The 20,240-nt window shown below is 35.0% G+C and overlaps 1 protein-coding gene across 10 annotated transcripts in view; it reads left to right on the top strand.

Moving 5' to 3' along the window:
* Nlg3 (Neuroligin 3) overlaps nt 1–20,240 on the top strand; it is a 328,557-nt gene that overhangs the window by 277,502 nt on the left and 30,815 nt on the right. For all 10 annotated transcript variants that reach the window (XM_067782374.1, XM_067782348.1, XM_067782368.1 and 7 more), the window contains 4 exons: nt 3,563–3,799; nt 14,965–15,162; nt 15,237–15,629; nt 16,061–16,097. In XM_067782374.1, coding sequence (XP_067638475.1) covers nt 3,563–3,799; nt 14,965–15,162; nt 15,237–15,629; nt 16,061–16,097 — 865 coding nt within the window. The remainder of the gene's footprint in view (nt 1–3,562; nt 3,800–14,964; nt 15,163–15,236; nt 15,630–16,060; nt 16,098–20,240) is intronic.

The raw sequence follows: 20,240 nt of genomic DNA, 5'->3' as shown, positions 1-20,240 counted from the left end.
GTTATTTACTTGAGAGTGAATAGAGATAAAGTAGGGCGAAATCAACGCTAAGCTATACTGCATAATGAAAGCTTATCAAATGTGGTTTTCCTGCAGAAATCACTAATACGTCATGCACGTATATAAATAGAACTCAGAAAAGGTAACGGATTCACTTCAATTATCAATACGATGCTATTGTAGGATCATAAACTGAGTACAGCTCCCATTTTTTGAACAATTTTTTTAATGAAAACTGTAACAACTTACACCTTTTTCTCCTTTTTTTAACAAACGCAGAAAATTACGTACTTTTTAAAAATATTTTCAAATTACCTTCCTTTATAGCAGGGACGGAAAATAATAAGTTTTTTTTCGGAGTCGAAAAGTCCTGGTCAAAAAATTGTTCTAGTTAAAAATGTTTGAGTTCCCAGGTATCCCTATAGCAATATCGAATCATGCATCCTTTTTATTTTTCGAACTTTTTCCATAAAAGTCCACATATAAAAGTAAAATCTGTATTTTTATTTTTTGAGTCCGATAGAACTAGTTAAACTCGAACCCGGACTCAAAAAATAAAAGTCCGAGAATAATTTTTATCTTGATCCAAATATATTTAAAGTCCAAAATAGTTTTCACAAGGAATTATATTATAAAAGGAATAACAGTTTCAGCCCCTACTTTATAGGATAGATCTCGACATCATATCTACTTACTGTTCTCTCAGCATTAATTAACTATTTTTGTTACTCATACGCCATGGCATACCTAGTTGCTTTTGAATGTGTTAATTGTATCGATTCGTATTCTCATTTTCGATACATTCGCTCCAGCATTTTGTAGAAGATGTGTTGGTAGCCTATGTTTAGTATGAATCTCCATCGAAATTCAAAAGCAGCTACGGTTGGAGTATTGAGCTTGCGTTTGGAGGAGTCGTCGCTCCACAATTTGTACTTCAAAGTAACGTAGATTCGATCAGTTTTTTTCTAAGCAAAGTGAGGACAGCTTTGAAGCCTCGTATTCGATCGCCACGATTTTAGTTCACTTGATCAATAAGGACGAATATTTGGGTTTGAAAATAATACTTTCGAAATTTTCTGTAACACTTATTTATAATAAAACGAAGCATGAAATTTGAGAATATTCGTCTCAGGAGGGTCATGTAGTAACTTAATCGGCGTTAAAATTGGCAGCAGAGGTCTGGAAGTTCCAGTAACAACTACCGCGTACTTAGCTATGGGTTTAGATAACACGTAGAGTATTCTATGTGTTCAGTGCCTGTATGACCGGACTTGGAGAAGGCGCCAGTGCGCTCATTCAAACGTTACTGGTACTTTCCTTACCATGCATGGAAAAGCGTTTCGAAAAACGAAAACAATAACTAAGTCAAGTCTAACTACCCTACCTAAGTTCTGTTGTATAGACGTGGCTAATAGCGACCTACAAAATTACGGTCTTTAAAATTTTCAAATAAAATTTGAGTTATGATTGGGCCAGATATATAGAAGATACATCTTTGATTAAAGAGGTATTTCAAAGAACAGTTTATAGAGGTATTACTTGAAGGAAAGCGACTTTCTGTAATTTCAGGAGTATTAGAAAATCTTCTGAGAGAGAGAGTGTCAAAATATGCATTAACTATTTTGCCTACCAATTCGAAAACGCGTTATTTGATCGACGTTTTAAATATTTATTTACTTACTTGTTAAATTGGCGCTTAACCGTTTCAAAGGTCAAACAAGGTGCGTCAGTGGCTTCTTCGCTGTGTTTGCTGGCGCCAGTTAGTAACATGAAGGGAACTCAAATTGTTTTCCACTTAGTCTTTCCAGCGGAGTGGGGGCCACCCTCTTCGTCTGGTTTCACAGGCGGGTTCCGGTGAAAACACTTTCTTAGCCGTAACATTATCTTTCAATCGCGTAACATTGCCTAGCCACTATAGCCACTGCATTTGAATTCGCAGAGCTATTTTGATGTTTGCATAAAGATCCTAGAACACATCGTAACCTTTTTCTCTCGAACACTCCCAAAGCCGACTCATCTGATGTTGTCATGTTTCATGCTTCTGCGCCATGAAGCAGGACGGGTATGAGAGGTGACTTGTAGAGTATTATTTTCGTTTGCCGAGAGAGGAATTTACTTTCATTTCAATTGCCTATCTAGTCCTAGTGACATTTATTGGCAAAAGTGATTCTTCGCTGGATTTCAGAGCTGATGTTGTTGTTTGTGTTAATCCTGATTCTCAAATAAACAAAATCTTTTACTATTTCGAAACTATAGCAGTGGCGCGATTGGCAATCCGCGAATGCTTGATGACCGCAGATACTTCGTTTTATCTTCATTCACCCATTTAGTTCGCTTACTTTTCTAGTTTGGAGTAAGTAAAATTTACGGCGAAGATGTTCATACGCCCAGTTATTGCACGCTTTTTAAGAATATTGTTACGAATTTAGTGCAATTCCGCTTATTTCAAATCTTCTACTAACGTTCCTATCGCTAAACTTTTGAATAAATAAATCTAATATTCAATAATGCAAAATGGCCTTTATTAAAGTATTTCATAATAACACTGATACTTCACAACCAATAGCTTTCTTAAATCAAACCTATTCCATGACTGCTGAGCTTGCGCTTAGTTACCAGCTATAAAATTACCAGCTATAACTACAGATGCACGTTTATAGCTTCTCATATGCGCGTGTATATGTGAGTGATACTTGCACAAATAATTGCCTACTTTTGTGAGCATCTCAGATAAGATATATGCATGTGTTTGAGCGCTTCTCTCCGCTGCGTGTACGTACATATGTGTAGACATAATGATTGATTTGTTTATGTAGATACAAGTGACTGCTTAGTATCGGCTTAGTGATGATAGTATCCCTTAGTGTTGCTAATATTTGTCACAATATTATTCCAGAGCTGTCAAGTTCGGCAGCTAGTTTTATTTTCTCTAGCATCAAATTAACGAAATCGCACGATATTGCCTACCCTACCTCAAACTTCGTTTAGTTTCAAACGGTTTGGATAAGTTCTTCTCCATTCTGGCTATGTTGATGTTGCTGGTCAACGTCATTTTGCCCACTCATGTAAGTTTTTCGGGAAAGCCATTTTCAGACAAAGTCTCATATAGGCAGCTTTTTGTGCTGTCGAAGGCAGCTTTGAAATCGATGAAGAGGCGATATATGTATATCAATTCTTTTTTCGCTGCATTTTGGTGTATAGCGAAGTCACAATGATAAGGTCCTATCAGCCAATTAACGGTGGGGTACAAATTTTTGGCACACCATGCTTAGTGCCTTTTATGCAGTATAAGGAAGGCTGATTCCACGATAGTTGTTGCTTTCAAGATTTGAATCAAAAGCGAAGAAGCAATTTCTCCGTGGTTTAGCCCACAGAATACAGTAAAAGGCTTGTGATTTTAATATAATAATATATATTATTATAATAATATTACTATCACAGTGTGCTTGTATGATTGGACTACATTTGCCTAATTCTGCTTTTATTTAATACGAAATTATCCAATTGTCATAACTTGAATTAAAATAAAATTTTCCATTTCCGTTTTATTTCTATTTTCTAGTTGCATCACGTGATTCCACTAGCAGTGGCGGCAATAGTAACAACAATAATGGCGCAAACAGCGGTGGAAACAGTAATAGTGGGAGTGATGGTAGTGGACAAAATAAATATCCAGTGCTCGTATTTGTACATGGTGAATCGTATGAATGGAATAGCGGTAACCCGTACGATGGTTCCGTGTTGGCGAGTTTTGGTCAAATACTTGTCGTTACAATTAACTATCGTTTAGGCATACTAGGTGCGTATTGAAGGTATAATAAAGAATGCAATTTTAAAGTGCAGAATGCAGAAAAAAATGTTTAAGACATACGTAAATACACATTTTCTGGTTTGTCTTAAATGCTAAACAAAATACTTTTTTAAACCGGATTCTTTATTTGAACCGGATACTTATTTGAAACCGAGTATATTTCTGGAACCGTGTACTTATTTGAAATCGAATTCTTTTTGAAACCGAAAACTTTTTTGGAGCCGAATACTTATTGGAAACCAAATTATACCAGATACATTTTGGAACCGGTTACTTATTTGAAACAAATACCAACTTTGAAACCGAGTACTTTTTGAAATTTGATATTCCTTTTGAGCCGGTTTTTTTAAAATCCAGTTAGAAAAGTTTCCTTTTTTAACAGGTTACTACGATGGAATCGATGACTTCTGCGGAAGCGGTGACTATTTAGAAGCCGGCTACTTTTTTGTAACCGATTATATTATTAAAACCGATTACTTTTTTGAAACCGTTTACTTTTTTAAACCTTTCACTTTGTTAAACCGCTTACTTTTTTAAACCGTTTACTTTTTTAAACCGCTTACTTTTTTGAAACCTTTTTTTTCAGAGCTGCTATCTTTTTTGAAACATTTTCTTTTGAACGATCTTAACTGGCGCAACGACAGTTACTATTTTTAAACCGAATATTTTTTGAAAGAGGTTACTTTTTTGAAACCGGTAATTTTTTTTAAATCCGCTAATTTTGCAACCGATTACATTATTAAAAGCGGTTACCTTTTTAAACCGGTTACTTTTTTGAAACCGGTTACTTTTTTGAAAAGGGTTATTTTTTTAAACCGGTTACCACTTCAATCCGGTTACTTTTTTAAAACAGGTTACTTTTTTGAAACCGGTATTTTTTTTTAATCCTCTACTTTTGCAGCGGTTACATTATTAAAACCGGTTACTTTTTTAAACCGGTTACTTTTTAGAAATCGGTTACTTTTTTAAAACCGGTTACTTTTTTGAAATCGGTTGTTTTTTCAAACCTGTTTCTTTTTTCAAATCGGTTACTTTTTTGAAACCGGTTACTTTTTTGCAACCGTTTACATTTTTAAAACCGGTTAATTTTTTTAAATCGGTCACTTTTTTGTAACCGGTTTCGTTTTTGAAACCGTTACTTTTTTGTAACCGGTAAATTGTTTGAAACCGGTTACTTTTTTGTAACCGGTTACTTTTTGAAACCGGTTACTTGTTTTCAGCCAGTAACTTTTTTGGAGCCGGCTACTTTTTTGAAACCGGTTAATTTCTTAAACCGTTTAATTTTTTGAAACCGGCTACTTTTTTGTAACCGGTTACTTTTTTGAAACCGGCTACTTTTTTGTAACCGGTTACTTTTTTGAAACCGATTACTTTTTTAAACCGGTTACTTCTTTTGAGCCAGTAACTTTTTTGTAAGCGATTACTATTTTAAAACCGGCTACTTTTTTGTAACCGGTTACTTTTCTGAAACCGGTTACTTTTTAAACGGATTACTTTTTTTAAATAGGTTAATTTTTTGATAACTGCCCTTTTTCAAAACCGGTTACTTTTTTGAAACATGCACTTTTTCAAAACCGGTTACTTTTTTGAAACATGCGCTTTTTTAAAACCGGTTACTCTTTTGAAACCTGCACATTTTTTAAAACCGGTTACTTTTTTAAACCGGTTACTTTTACTTTTTATAAATCGGTTACTTTTTTAAAACCGGTTACTTTTTTGAAATCGGTTGTTTTTTCAAACCTGTTACTTTTTTCAAATCGGTTACTTTTTTGAAACCGGTTACTTTTTTGCAACCGTTTACATTTTTAAAACCGGTTTCGTTTTTGAAACCGTTACTTTTTTGTAACCGGTAAATTGTTTGAAACCGGTTACTTTTTTGTAACCGGTTACTTTTTTGTAACCGGTTACTTTTTGAAACCGGTTACGTTTGAAACCGGTTACTTGTTTTCAGCCAGTAACTTTTTTGGAGCCGGCTACTTTTTTGAAACCGGTTAATTTCTTAAACCGGTTAATTTTTTGAAACCGGCTACTTTTATGTAACCGGTTACTTTTTTGAAACCGGCTACTTTTTTGTAACCGGTTACTTTTTTGAAACCGATTACTTTTTTAAACCGGTTACTTCTTTTAAGCCAGTAACTTTTTTGTAAGCGATTACTTTTTTGAAACCGGTTACTTTTTAAACGGGTTACTTTTTTTAAATAGGGTAATTTTTTTATAACTGCCCTTTTTCAAAACCGGTTACTTTTTTGAAACATGCACTTTTTTAAAACCGGTAATTTTTTTGAAACCTGCACATTTTTGAAAACGGTTACTTTTTGGAAACCTGCCCTTTTTTGAAACCTGCACTGTTTTAAAACCGGTTACTCTTTTGAAACCTGCACATTTTTGAAAACGGTAACTTTTTCGAAACCTGTTCTTTTTTGTAACCGGTTACTTTTTCGAAACCTGCCCTTTTTTGTAACCGGTTACTTTTTTGAAACCCGCACACAAAATTTTTAGAACTTGAAACTTTTTTATAAATCTCAAAACCTTTTTTTTTTTTTAGGTGCTACCTGTTTTGAAATCTTTACCTTTGATAGAACACTTGAGCAACCTAAATAGATTTACACCTGGTTCTTGCAGCGAAGTGTGGGTGGTAATCAAAAGTGAAAAATGTTTTTGCTTCACTTTATAGTTATAGTTGTCATAGAAATAGTATGACATTTTATTAAACTTGGTCACAATAATTTAGATAATCACGCGCTTATCAAAGAGATTAATTAATAACCGGTTGAAAGCAAAATACATATTTAACAAAATTACTAAATACAATTAACAAATTTTTCCAAAATATGTTGTTCGCAAAAAATATATTATATTACTTTTATAAATTTTATACAAATCGCCATAAACAGCTCCTATGTTCGTGTCTATTACTACATGCATACCAATTTGTAGTATTCCGTACAATCTACATTGGCTTGCACTTAAATGTGTCATGCAAATGTGTATATACATAAATATGTATGTATGTATGCAAAGTGTAGTTTATTAAAAAGTACAATTAGCGCGCAGATTGCAATGACACATTCGAAACACATACACGCATTCATACACACAAAAACATTCACATGATGTCGCTGACAAAAGGGTGTGCAGAGAAAAAAACTTTTATTACTATTTAGCTTGGTATGTTTGTATGTTTGGAGCTTAACATAACATTCATTTATTTCCTAATTTGCATACGAAATTTTCTTTCCAGCAAAGTAATGCTTTTGGCTTTTACTGTAATATTAGGAGGTTCACGTCTGTGCGTGTATGTGTGTCGCATATTTCGCACAAGTTTATATAAGTGTGCGTACGTCTCATGCTGATTTCATAGTTGGCAGTGTTGAAATGGCGCTCTTGTGGATGCCATTAGTGTGTTATGCTGCTGCTTCTGCTGCTAAATTTATAAATTCAACTTTTGCTTTTATGAATTTTTCATGAGGTACACCACTAACTAAACCAACCAGCGTACCAAACAACCAACTACACGAGCCAGCAACGAACCATTTAGGTCTTTTGCACACAAAGCGGAGTACAGTAATTCCAATTGTTTCCGCCCACTAAGCGACGAATGAGCAAAATGCGAAATACTGGCCATAACAGTAAATGAAATTTTTCATTTAAAATTCCGACTAAATTTCACATTTAGAAGGTCAACTGCTGTGGATTTAGCGTGGATAGAGGTGTGGCCTTTGCTGGCTAAAATAGCAGTTTCGCAAGCATGCGAAAACGCATTGCTATTGAAATGGCTCTTACATCATTTGTCAGATTGAAAGTTCAAGCTAAAATAAATATGCTAGAAAGTATTAGTTTGAGTGCAACGGATTTTTTATACTGTGTTGTCAGTTTTGTCTTTTTTTACATCGTCGCTTACATTTCACATATGTACATACATATGCCTAAGACCCGGGTTTTCAGTAAAGGTCAACTCAGTTTGTCAGTTAAACTACGCTTATCCTCATTCTGCAGTTTTTTAGTCTACATTAACTGAAGTTTGAGCTTCGTTTGTTCGAAATGGCGTCGAATATACCCAACAAGCATTTAAACTTGAGTACAATTAGAGCTCATGTTGATAACTTGTTTCGAAACAGTAGCTTAACGCGAGGATCATAGCGTTCTCAACAAAAGCGGGAATTTTTTATAAAACAAAAAAATGCAATCACTTAAGTTGAACCAATTTAATTCCCAACATGTAGTTCTCTAACTGGACTCAAATGTAAGATTCCATACTACATTATTTTCACGAAAATAATATAAGATATACATAATTTATTTTTGATTAATTAGGCTTCATTACTGCTATCAACCAGGTGTTTACTTCTCGTAAGAAACAGCTGCTAGTTTTGGTGGTACCGCCTTAGAGATTTTGTTTTCAACTCAACCTCAACTCTATATCCAATGTGGGATATCAACTCGAGAAATTTGTTGAATATTCATTTGAGAAACGTACATTTCTCATAATCTCACAAAGGGCGGAAAGTAATTTAAGAATGATGTCTCATGGAAGGTTTCGACGTTGGGGATTCTAAAACTATACATTCTACAAAATTTCTCAAAGGTTGGATAGTGATTGGAGAATGTAGTTGGATATAAACTAGAGAACTATTTGGTTTAAGAACAATTAAATAATGATGTTGGATATCACCTCCGGAAATAGATAAATATTTAGCTGGAGAAATCTTTTATTCATATTTGTTGGGTAACCAAAATCCAGCTGTTGCCGTATCTACAAATTATCTAGATAATAAAAAAACAATGTTGCCGCAGAAAAAAGCCTAACCCAAAGGCCGCCTTAAACTGTGACTGAAAAACTGCTCAGTAGTTTAACTTGAGTTTAAATTTGACAAGAGCTTTAGCAAACTTAATTCAAGCTTAGCTTAACCAACTACTGAAAAATCGGGCCTAGGCAAGAAGCATGTTCGAGAAGTTTGTAATGCTTAATACTTACAGCTACACTAAAAAACATTTTCTAAAAACCAGAAAAGTAGCTTTTAATATAAGAAAAAATGGTGTATATTGGTACGTCATAGAAATTTTCCTCTAAACCTGGCAAAGTAATATTCTTTAAAATGAAGATAATTTTTTCAATGGTTTTTGGAATAGTTTTCTTAAAAACGAAGAATATATTATAAAAATGATTTTAAATTGAATCGTGTAACTTTCAAGGCCGTGGATTTATAGTCGTGGTGCTGAAATTTACAGCAGAATTTTCTTATTCACTGAGCCAACTCGTACTTGTAAATATTGCGAAAAACATTGGATGAAGTATTCTTGATTGAAAAAGTTGAACAAATATTTTACTTCTAATCAACACGGTGGGTTTTAAAAAATTTAAATTTTTCTGCCGACCACCCGGGAAATTTTTCTGTGGGCTTTCTCTAGGAGGTGCCTAGGTGCTTTTTTTTTTAGAAACACTTGAACTTTTTAATTTTTGCAATTAAAGCTTTCTACGCGTTATTGATAGGGAGATCTATTTTAACGCAATAATAATCATGTTTTTTTGCAAAAAATAACGTAAACATTTATTTTATGTAACGTTGCATACAATGCAAACAGTTATTTTAAACAAAGTTTACAAACGCATTTCACAAATACTAACTCTTCTCTATTAGATTTATTTTTTGTCAATGATCTTCATAAAATGATTCACTACACGCAACTATCCGCCTCCTGCTTCTCAAAACACGACCTGATATTCCTAAACTACAACTTCCAAACATCATGTAGGCCAAGTTCGTTCGCGTATCGCGATTACAGAAGTATGGATTATTATTCCTTTGCTGAGTCCGTTGAGTCGGTTGAATGGAGCTTGATTCGTACGTTAACATTGGTTGATGACCAGACAAAGTTTCTGCAGGATAATATAAATAAGTTATTCGATGATCACGTTCCACTAAAAATAAAAACACCTAAATACAAGAATAGCCCTTTGTTCAATGCTACATTAAAACACCTTATCCACCTTCGTAACCAAGCCTACTCACAATGGAAAAGGTACAAAACAGTCGAAGCGCATAGCTGCTTTAAAACAGCTCGGCTTATTGCAAACAAAGCCATAAGGCTGGCCAAGTCAAATTATTTTAAGTATAAGTTTAGTTCTGCTTTGAATACAAAGAAAAAGTGGAACAAAATCAAACAAATAGGAATTGGTAAGCCCAAAAGTGACCTGTATCATCCCCCTGATATCGACATCAACGAAATAAATAATACTTTAGTAAGACTACCAAACTCAGCCTACAATGTGTGTATTGATAACTACTCCGTGCGTGTTAATGTTGACACTAGCCCTTTCGAGTTTGTTTGTGTCGATAATTGTGATGTTGTCCAAGCCATACTTTCTGTGAAATCTAACGCAATTGGGCTTGATGGTATATGTTAAAGTTTTTAAAAGTCATTCTTCCCAAAATCCTTCCCCACATTACTTGGTCAACTCAATTTTGACGACCGGTGTCTTCCCAATATACTGGAAAGCTGCAAAAGTTATTCCAATCCGAAAACAAAATAATGAGTATCGACCAATAGCCATACTCCCTTTCCTCTCTAAGGTCGTTGAACATATTCTACATGGGCAAATCGTATCATATGTACATGAATACAAGCTCCTGTCAGATAGTCAGTCCGGTTTCAGGTCAAAGCGGAGCTGTACAACGGCACTATTATCTGTGACAGAAGAAATTCGTGAGCGAGTGGATGAAAGTTACATTGCCTTCTTAACACTTCTTGACCACTCCAAAGCTTTCGATTCTGTAGACCACACTCTGCTCTGTAGGAAGCTGGAAAACCTATTTAACTCCTCTGGTCATGCAGTTGCCCTCATAAGATCATATCTTGGCGATAGGACTCAAGCAGTATGTATAGATGGTGAAAAGTCTGACTTCCTTCATGTCTTAAGAGCCGTCCCTCAAGGCTCTATCCTGGGTCCTCTGTTCTTTGTTCTGTACATCAGTGACTTACCCGATTTCCTTAAGTATTGTAATGTTCATATCTACGCTGATGATGTGCAGTTATTTACGTGTTGTCCTCGTGATCAAACTAGCTTGTGCATAAGTAACTTGAACCACGATTTGAATCAAATATTTTCATGGGCTGCTATGAATGGCTTATGTATAAACCCGAATAAGTCAAAATGTATTGTTATTCATAGGCGGTCTTTTCCCACTAATGATTTAGAGAATGTAGTGTTCGACAATTCCGTTATAGAATACGTAGATACGGCAAAAAACTTAGGTGTAATTTTTAACAAAACATTGACATGGAAAGACCATATTTTTAGAACGGTTGGGAAAGTGTATGGAATGCTTCGTACACTATGGTTAACACAGTATTTCACGCCTTTGCACATAAGACTACTTCTGGCTAAAGCGTACTTAATACCTACGCTACTCCATGGTTGTGTGATTTACTCAAACTGTGACTATCTGTGCAAGAACAAACTAAATGTTGTTTACAACAACATTGCTAGATATGTTTATGGGTTGAAAAGATTTGACCACGTATCTCAACATGCTGAAAGGTTGCTAAACATTTCTTTCGAAATTCTTTTGAAAGTCAAAACACTGTCCTTCCTCCATAAATTGATACACACGAAGGAACCTGACTATCTATATCGTAAGCTTATTTTTCTGCAATCATCAAGATCGGTGCTTCTTCTTAAGCACATCAGATACCGCTCGCTAACCTCTAAGCGCCAATTCTTTGTTACTGCAATACGTCTTTGGAACTCGCTACCTACTAGTCTTCGACTCTTAAGTAATGCTCTGCACTTCAGAAAAGAGCTAACATCATTTTTTAACGACTCTTAAACTGGATCTCAAATTGTTGTTGTTAAAATGTTCATTTCTAAGTCCTTTTCCTTTCTCTGTGTCTTCTTTCTTTATTTGTTAAATACAATTCAATCTATAACCAGCCAAAGGGTGTCATCACTACTGCTGTCTTTTAATATTTATTAACTACTTTTCTTTAGTTTTAAGATTTACATTTACATACATAAATATTTCACTATTGTCCGCTATATTTAATTTAATTTGATTAATCTAATTTATTATTATAAATGTTCAATTTTTATAGCTCATGCTATTCATGACTAGCACTGTTAAATAATTTGTCAAAATTGTTGCGCTAGGAACAAATTTTCAGATAAATACATACATACATACATACATACAAAGTTCGTTAATCAGCTTCTACAATTTATTTGAATCACCAATGGCAACTATTGTATTCGCAAACTGCTATCAGTAAATGACTAGAGTATTCTGGATGAGATATTTTCACACTGTACTTAACCCACGTCTATTTAAAGTCTGCAGCACAGATTCAAAAACTTAAAAATAAATAAATGTAAGGCGCGATAACCTCCGAAGAGATTTAAGGCCGAGCTTCTCTTCCAATTTGCGGCGTGCTCCACTTGCTTTTCCTGCAAATTGGCCGGACGGGACCTTCATGTTTTATGCCGACTCCGAACGGCATCTGCAAGGCAGATGAGTTTTCACTGAGAGCTTTTCATGACAGAAATACACTCGGAGCGCTTGCCAAACACTACCGAGTGGCGACCCCGCATAGAAAAATTTTCTTCTAATTGAAAACCCTTATTACGAAAATTTTGATATTGCTTTGCCCGGGGGTTGAACCCGGGCATACGGTGTGGTTGGCGGAGCACGCTACCTTCACACCACAAAAAGCGAGCCCTTTTCCATGTTTTGAACAAAAGTAAGGCACGTGTTCTATTACAGCATGAACTTTAGGTGTAATACCAAGTCCTCATAACTTGTTTTAAATTTTTTAATATGCACTTTGAATTGCGGGTCTAGATTATGCGAAAAGCAAGGGCCACTACCATACCAAAATCTTGAAAACACTGAACATATTTCATACATTTACGGCCATATTTTTCTGAAATTCTTCTCAAAATATCAACATTTTTAAACAAATTTTTGCAAGAATTGCCGTTAAAAAAGACTGTCCGAAGTAAACTTCATGATCTACATGGCATTGCTATCTATTTCAGATCCTTTTAACGTGCTTTGTTTATAACTCCTAGTAAGAGATGAAGTTCCGGAGGTCGAATCAACTCTATTATTTCAATGTCTTCATCAAAATTAAAGAGTGGTTTGTTTACACAATTTTTAAAAAACTTAGCAAGCGCCGAATATGAGATTTCGCGGTTGGCTTTTTTGACATTAGGCACCTCCTAGAATAAGCCCACAGAAAAATTTCTCGGGTGGTCGCAGAAAAATTGTAATTTTTTAAAACCCACTGTGCAAAGGAAAGCTTTAAACAAATATTAAAAATTCTTACTCACTTATGTAATAGTAACTGAAACCTCACACAAATGTAGTAGCAGCCATCACCGTAACTGTGACCGCAACTTAACATAAATGTTATAGTATTTGTACCGCCACTGTAACTGCCGTGACTGAACTGTAAAGTGACAGCCTACTTCTTCATTTTTGACCTCTTCCAAACTACTGCTGTCTTGTAGCGATAGAGAAACACCCTGAAAGTTTTGGGGAGTGTTATAGATTTGATAGCCCTTTTCTGAATAAAGATTCAGTAACAAGCACCATAGTAGCCCAACTATGTCGGAAACGATTTAATATAACTACATTGATAGTTCGAACTCAAATATCTCTTCAGGCTTTTTACTCCATATCAAGAAGGAATTAAAAGACACGCCACTTAGATGATAGATCTTCTAGCTTGCTAGAGCGATGCATTAACAGAGAATGTAAGCCGCTGATTTTTCGTCCAGCTCACAAAAGCGATAGTGTTTTGTATGCAATAGATTTAACTCACTTAGGTCATATTTTAAACCACAGTATTTAGTATAGTACCCAATGTTTATATTACTGAGTTTGGCTGATAGTACTGGTGGCGGGAGTATAAATTATTTGGCCTGTCTTTGCCGTGGGCATTCAATGCAGTGTTTTATGAATTGATTTGTTTCCCAGTTACTTATGGTTTAACTAGTGTGTACCATAAATCGCTCCGGACCATAGAATGCTGTTATAGTACCATGTTTGGCTGGGTAGTGTGCTTAATTATTAACTAATTTTGGGTTCCCAATTTATTGAGCATTCCAGTGCTTTCATATACAAGCTTAGAAGTAATTTCGTAATACTACCTTGCTCTCAGATATAATGATGCTCTTCGAGGTTCTATCCGTAAACATTCTCTATCGCAAAACTTCTGTTGCATAGATTTCTGCCTAAAAAATTATTGGATAGCATCACATTAGTATCGGTTTGTTGAAGTTCCCGTTTTTTCGTCATCAAATTTTGATCCATCCATGTAGCATACCTCTGTGTCAGTGTTAGTAAATGGATCTCCTCTTTTCCAAAGAGCGTTTTGTTCACAATTGGAAATTTTCGCTTTGTTCTACGAATAGGAGCCTTCAGTTGCATTATGAGATTTTCTATGAATTTTCTCATTCCAAAACATTAAGAGCTTAAACTTACTTAAGATGTATCAGCATATGTTAGCAGTTCTAACTGCTTGAATTTTTTTAGCGTCAAATTTGTTCAAAAAAATAAAAATATGAATCCGGCTTTCTTAGTTATACTAGATGTTGTCAATATGTAGTATGATTCGCAGTTACACTCTGTTGTTGTTGTTGCTGTATCGGACCTTGGAGAGTGTTATCGATGTTGATGGGCCTTCGCCTGTTAATGAGACAGGATTCGCTACGGGTATATGAGGCTGAGGATTGGTTTCGAGAAGCTATATATTTCGCTGGCAACCTCTTGAGAGGGTTGCGCTACACAACCCCTTGAATCAATTTGGTAATTTAGTCGCCTCTTACGACAGGCATACCTGCGGCGGTTATATTCTATGCCCCCTAACCCATTCCCATCACTATATTAAAAATCTGTTTAAAAAAATTTAAATAAGATTCGGCCATAAAAGGCGAGTTCTCAACTGCTCAAATATCTTAGAGAGGCACATGTGTCTAGTAGCGGAAACGTATGTCATGAACAAAGAATGGTTCCGAAAAGGCGTTAGCGTTTCACCCCGAATGTTATGATTTAATATTTTTTGCCTAAACTCTCTAGACTATAAGCGTTTCATAAAAAAAACAAACAAATTTTCTAAATCCACATATTTTTTACAAAAAATTCTCCTTCCAGGTTTTTTAAACGCCAATACAGATCGTTACTCAAAACTACCAGCCAACTATGGCCTAATGGATATCATTGCAGCGCTGCATTGGCTAAAAGAGAATATAGCTGCCTTTGGTGGTGATCCACAAAGTATTACGCTGGCTGGACATGGCACAGGCGCCGCATGCGTACATTTTCTCATATCTTCACTCGCTGTGCCAGATGGTAAAGAACGCAAAAGCATAATAAACTATACATACAGACAAAACAATTTGCGATTTTCTCAATTATCATTCCAGGTTTATTATTCAATCGTGCCATACTCATGTCTGGCTCTGGTTTGACGCCATGGTCATTGGTTAGTAATCCAGCAAAATATGCTGCCATTGTAGCGCATCATGTGAATTGTGCACCCGATTTACCACATGCACATCTCATGAAATGTTTGCGCGACAAAACGCTAGAACAATTATTGAGTGTACCGATACGTCAGCCAGAGTTTGGATTTGCTTTTGGACCAAGCATTGATGGCGTAGTCATTGATTGTGGCGATTATGTGCCACCAGCACCTGGCTCTATAGTGGCACACGCACAAGCTTCGTCTTCTGTGGCAACGGGCAGTGTTTTGGGTGGAGATGCGGGCATTGCAGCAGCCGGTGGTTGGGGTACGCCAGGACAATTGGAGAATATTGGTAAGTAGGCGCTGTTATGATGGTGTAAAATTATATTATGGCGTATACTATCTTATTTAATTGGATTTAAAAGCACTTAAATAAAAAAAAATAACGTTATAATTAATTTGTTTTTAATCTTTTATCTTTATCTGATTTTTTCAATTTTCCATATTCACTCACCAAATCACACACAATTTGTTCTTTGGTGATACTTCATCTTATCCGGCATACATCTCATGTGGTATGCACTTAACGTTCACGCCCACCAATACATATAAATACCTACACATATATTTGCTGCATTGCAATGGGATTACGATATATCATGGCTTTTGGTGTATTCGATTACTCGGCTTACTGTGGCTGCTTAATGCGCGGATACTCATTAATGTCATCTTCAAATACTCTGGGATTTCAATTCACTTTATTCGCGTTCATAATTAATTCAGTATTAATGAGAAAAACAGCCATTAACAAGTTGTCAAGGTATGTATGAATCCCTTATGCTGTTCTACCCAAATGTTTTTTCTATAATCAAAGATATCTCTCTTTGGGAGGTAAATATTTACGTCTTAATAAATATCTTGTTTATATGTATTTATGTATGTGTTTCTATAGAATCAAACCGAAATTTTTTTAAAAAAGGCATTAGATTGATGAAAACCAACACAATAATAACTGAATTATTATGACAAGTATCAATAAAACATGTAAAGGTGTCTAAGCTCTGGTGTAACCGAGCATTATATACTCAGCGTGAGCTTAAATTGTACATTTCATTTCAGATAAATTACTTTTATATATAACACGTCGCACAACCCGTTCAAAAGAAAAACGATAAGTGATTCAAAACTATTTTTTGCTAAGTTATAGCTTATTATTCTAGTCTACGACCCTTTCAAATTTGTTTTATATCTAAGTTGCCGTGGTCTTTCACCGATCCCGTCCATTTTTACTAGAAATATTTCCTGCTATAAGGAAAATATGTGTACCCAATTTTGTTACGATATGTAAATTTTTCTTCGAGTTATGGCTCCCGAAACATAGAAAACTGCTTAGTCATAAAAGAGGCGGTGCCACGGCCATTTTTTTAAATTTGAACTTTTCCTATTTATTGTTATAGATCCACTTAGAAAATGAAATACCTCTGAAATAAAGCTCTTTTTTGCAAAGATATAGCTTATTTTATTCGTCCACGACCCTTTTAAAAATTTTTATATTAAAGTGGGCGTCGTCCGTAACCGATTACGCTAATTCTTCTTCAAAGCATTCCTTATACTAAAGGCAACCTCTCTGTCGAACTTTGTTACGATAGGTTAAACGGTTAATGATTTATGATTAATAAAATTTGTAAAATTAATTTTATCACAAGTGGGCGGTGCCACGCCCATTTTAAATAATTTTTCCAAATTTTTATCAAGATTCCCAATATCAGTCCACACGTCAAACTTCAACATTCTAGGTGTGCTATTTACAAAATAATCAGGTTTTTTGTGTTTTCCAAAATGTTATATTTATAAAAAGTGGGCGAGGTTATCATCCGATTTCGCACATTTTCAATACCGATCTATTCTGGGTCCAGATAAGCTCGTGTACCAAATTTGGTGAAGATATCTCAATATTTACTCAAGTTATCGGGTTAATGGGCAGACGGACAGACGGACGGACGGACATGGCTTAATCAAATTTTTTTTCGACACTGATGATTTTTATATATGGAAGTCTATATCTATCTCGATTCCTTTATACCTGTACAACCAACCGTTATCCAATCAAAGTTAATATACTCTGTGTGCAAATCACGCTGAGTATAAAAATAACAATTCGAAAATTTACAACAGCGAACACGAAAATATCAGTGGCAAATTTTTCAAATTTCTTAAACTAAATTTTATTTTTTTTTTTTTTCGATAATTTAGAAAGAAGTTTCAATTAATTTTTTATCTTAAACTGTGTTTGTCAATCTCAAAAATGTTTTCGAAAAAATTTTAAAATTTGTGAAAATTTTAAAAAATTCTATCTTTTTTTTGGGGTTTTCCGAATTTTTTGGATTATGCAGATTTTAACCGCAGGCAATTTTAGTCTAACAAATACCATTAAGAAGTCTTTCGAAATTCGCACTGTTTTTTGAGATTTTTTTGTTTTCGAAGGATCTTTCTCCATAATCCTCTGCATGTATTGATACGACTTCGGCAAACCAAAATAAAAAGTTCGAAACTTTTTTAAAATTTTTTGAATATCCAAATTTTTTCGAAAGCGTTTTAGACATGACTTACTAAGTTCCAATAAAAACTTAGAAATAGTTGTTTCTTACATTTTCGAAAGTGAACAAAAAAGTAAATTATTTAATTGACGAAATTTGATAATGCTCTGCTATTTACGTTTTCCCTGCGGTTTTTACTGAATTTTCGGGCGAATATGAAAGTCCAAACAAAAAATTGCAAAAATCCAAACGCTGTATGTGAAGATTATATTGAGATTTATCTAAGTTTTGGTGATTTCACTAACCAGTTGAAACTACAAGCGCACTCAATAGCAAATGAAACAAACGAAAGAAAAATGTTGATAGTAGTTAAGTTACTTAAACAAGATGAAGGCAGCACTCGATGAATCGACGGTAGACGTCCCATTTCGTTATGCGAAATTAAATGGAGACACAGGGTTGCATAGGATCCATCAAACAGGGAAGGCGTAGAGAGAAGTGCGTGGCTGCAAAACTTCTAAGGTCATGTACAAATCCTACGACTTAAAACTCCTTTAGTTGATCATATCAAGTTAGGCATCATCAGTAACAGCAGATGTAGGTAATGGAAGCTGCAGGAAGAAATTTTAGATAGATCTTATGGATTCTAGACTGATAGAAAAAGACAGGTAAAATCAAACGAAATACGGGTCAATGCAACCGAAATTTCTGCAAATTTTTATCCATCGCAACAAGATTCGTTTATTGGTAATTGACCGTTATAGTAGTCAAATGAACAAAACAAGTTTTTGCGAAAGCTTTGTACAAAAGTACCTATATTGCGGCATTTGCAAGGCAGATGAGCTTTCATTGAGATCTTTTCATGGCAGAAATACACTCGGAGTGCTTGCCGAACAGTGCCGAGGGGCGACCCCGCTTAGGAAAATTTTCTTCTAATTGAAAAACCTTATTTCTAAAATTTGTATGCTGTTTTGCCCGGGGTGTGAACCCAGGGTCTTCGGTGTGGTAGGCGGAGCACGCTTCCATCGCACCACGGAGGCCGGTATATACATACGTAAATATGTGCATGCATATAGTACACAGCAGACATAAGTACAAAGTAGAGAGCGCTGTGAGCGTAAAATTCTCTTTTAAATTTGCTCATGTATTGACTGCTGATCGCTGTTGAAATGACCGGTGAGATCAGGTGTGTTAACAAAAAAATCAGTTAGATTGATAAGAAATCTGTCAGTTTAATAGAATTTTGTTAACTTAAGAGCGAAATGACTAAACCAATTTTTTCGTTTGACAAAGAACTTGGTCGAATTAACCATAATTCAATCAATTGCACCGAATATCCGTTAAGTCAAGAACAGCGATTGTTGATTTTACTAGCACCATTTCTTTCAGTGTAGAGACTTTCCATTACTTCACTGGTATACATAATTCTTATGGATATCGCCTGGGGCGAAATATTTGTTTCAATTAGCTGTATTAGTTACCGTACATACAAAGACAGTGCAGCGAACAAAGGCCTAAAGGTTTCGCTGGCTAGGCCATGTTATGCAAATGAAATAAGAGAAAGTATTTTTATAGAAGTGAAATTTACAAGCTGGCCCTCTTACAGGCTAGCTTCCTTGATAACCTCAAAGATACTATTTTCACTCGTCAAAAAATAAAAAACAAACAGTTTTTTATTTGGGCTACCCTAATGCGTCATATATATTTACGCATTTTTATCATGTTAGTTAGACACCCGTCTACACATAAGCACTCGTTATAAATTGTGAATCGTTAGTGCACTTGATTTGATTAGACTTTAAATCCCATCAACCAATTTACAGATTATGCAATTAATACACACCCTCGTAAAGATGAAATGATAAGAGGTGACAGACACGCGTCTCTATCAACATATTCGTACATATAGGAACATAAGCGTACATATAAACAACTCAATGTAGCGGGTATATGAGATGTTAAGTGCCGACATGAATGACTCTTTAAATATTTTGATTTAGTTCTTATAAGAGCGATATAGAGCAATAAAGGGTAGACTTATTTTTATAGAGACTTATTTTTTTAATAACATACGTGTCTCTCACGACCACAGTAATGTTATGCCAGTCTAACCGAAGGGATCTCTGAATCATCTGAAAAAGGCAACTAACATTAAAATTACTTTAGAAAAATTTTCTCGGCATTGGTTTGACAAGCCCTTCGAGTGTCACTTTTTCTGCAAAACAAAACACTTTCAGGCATATATTGGAAAAACGGTACAGTTTTCCGCAGAAGCACTTAATTATTATATCCGAAAAGAAATGGTAAAACTATTTTGAAAACAAACCTGTAATATTTCCGACATGATTCTTAAACAGCCTCGAAATTACTCGGTATAAAATCCCAAAACAGTCGAAAATTAGTCCTGAAGTAAACTCGAAACCAAT

This window comes from Eurosta solidaginis, chromosome 1 (assembly GCF_040869045.1).
Source record: "Eurosta solidaginis isolate ZX-2024a chromosome 1, ASM4086904v1, whole genome shotgun sequence".
NCBI lineage: Eukaryota > Metazoa > Arthropoda > Insecta > Diptera > Tephritidae > Eurosta > Eurosta solidaginis.
The sequence above is the reverse complement of the archived record's forward strand: the minus strand, read 5'-3'. Positions and strand labels throughout refer to the sequence as shown.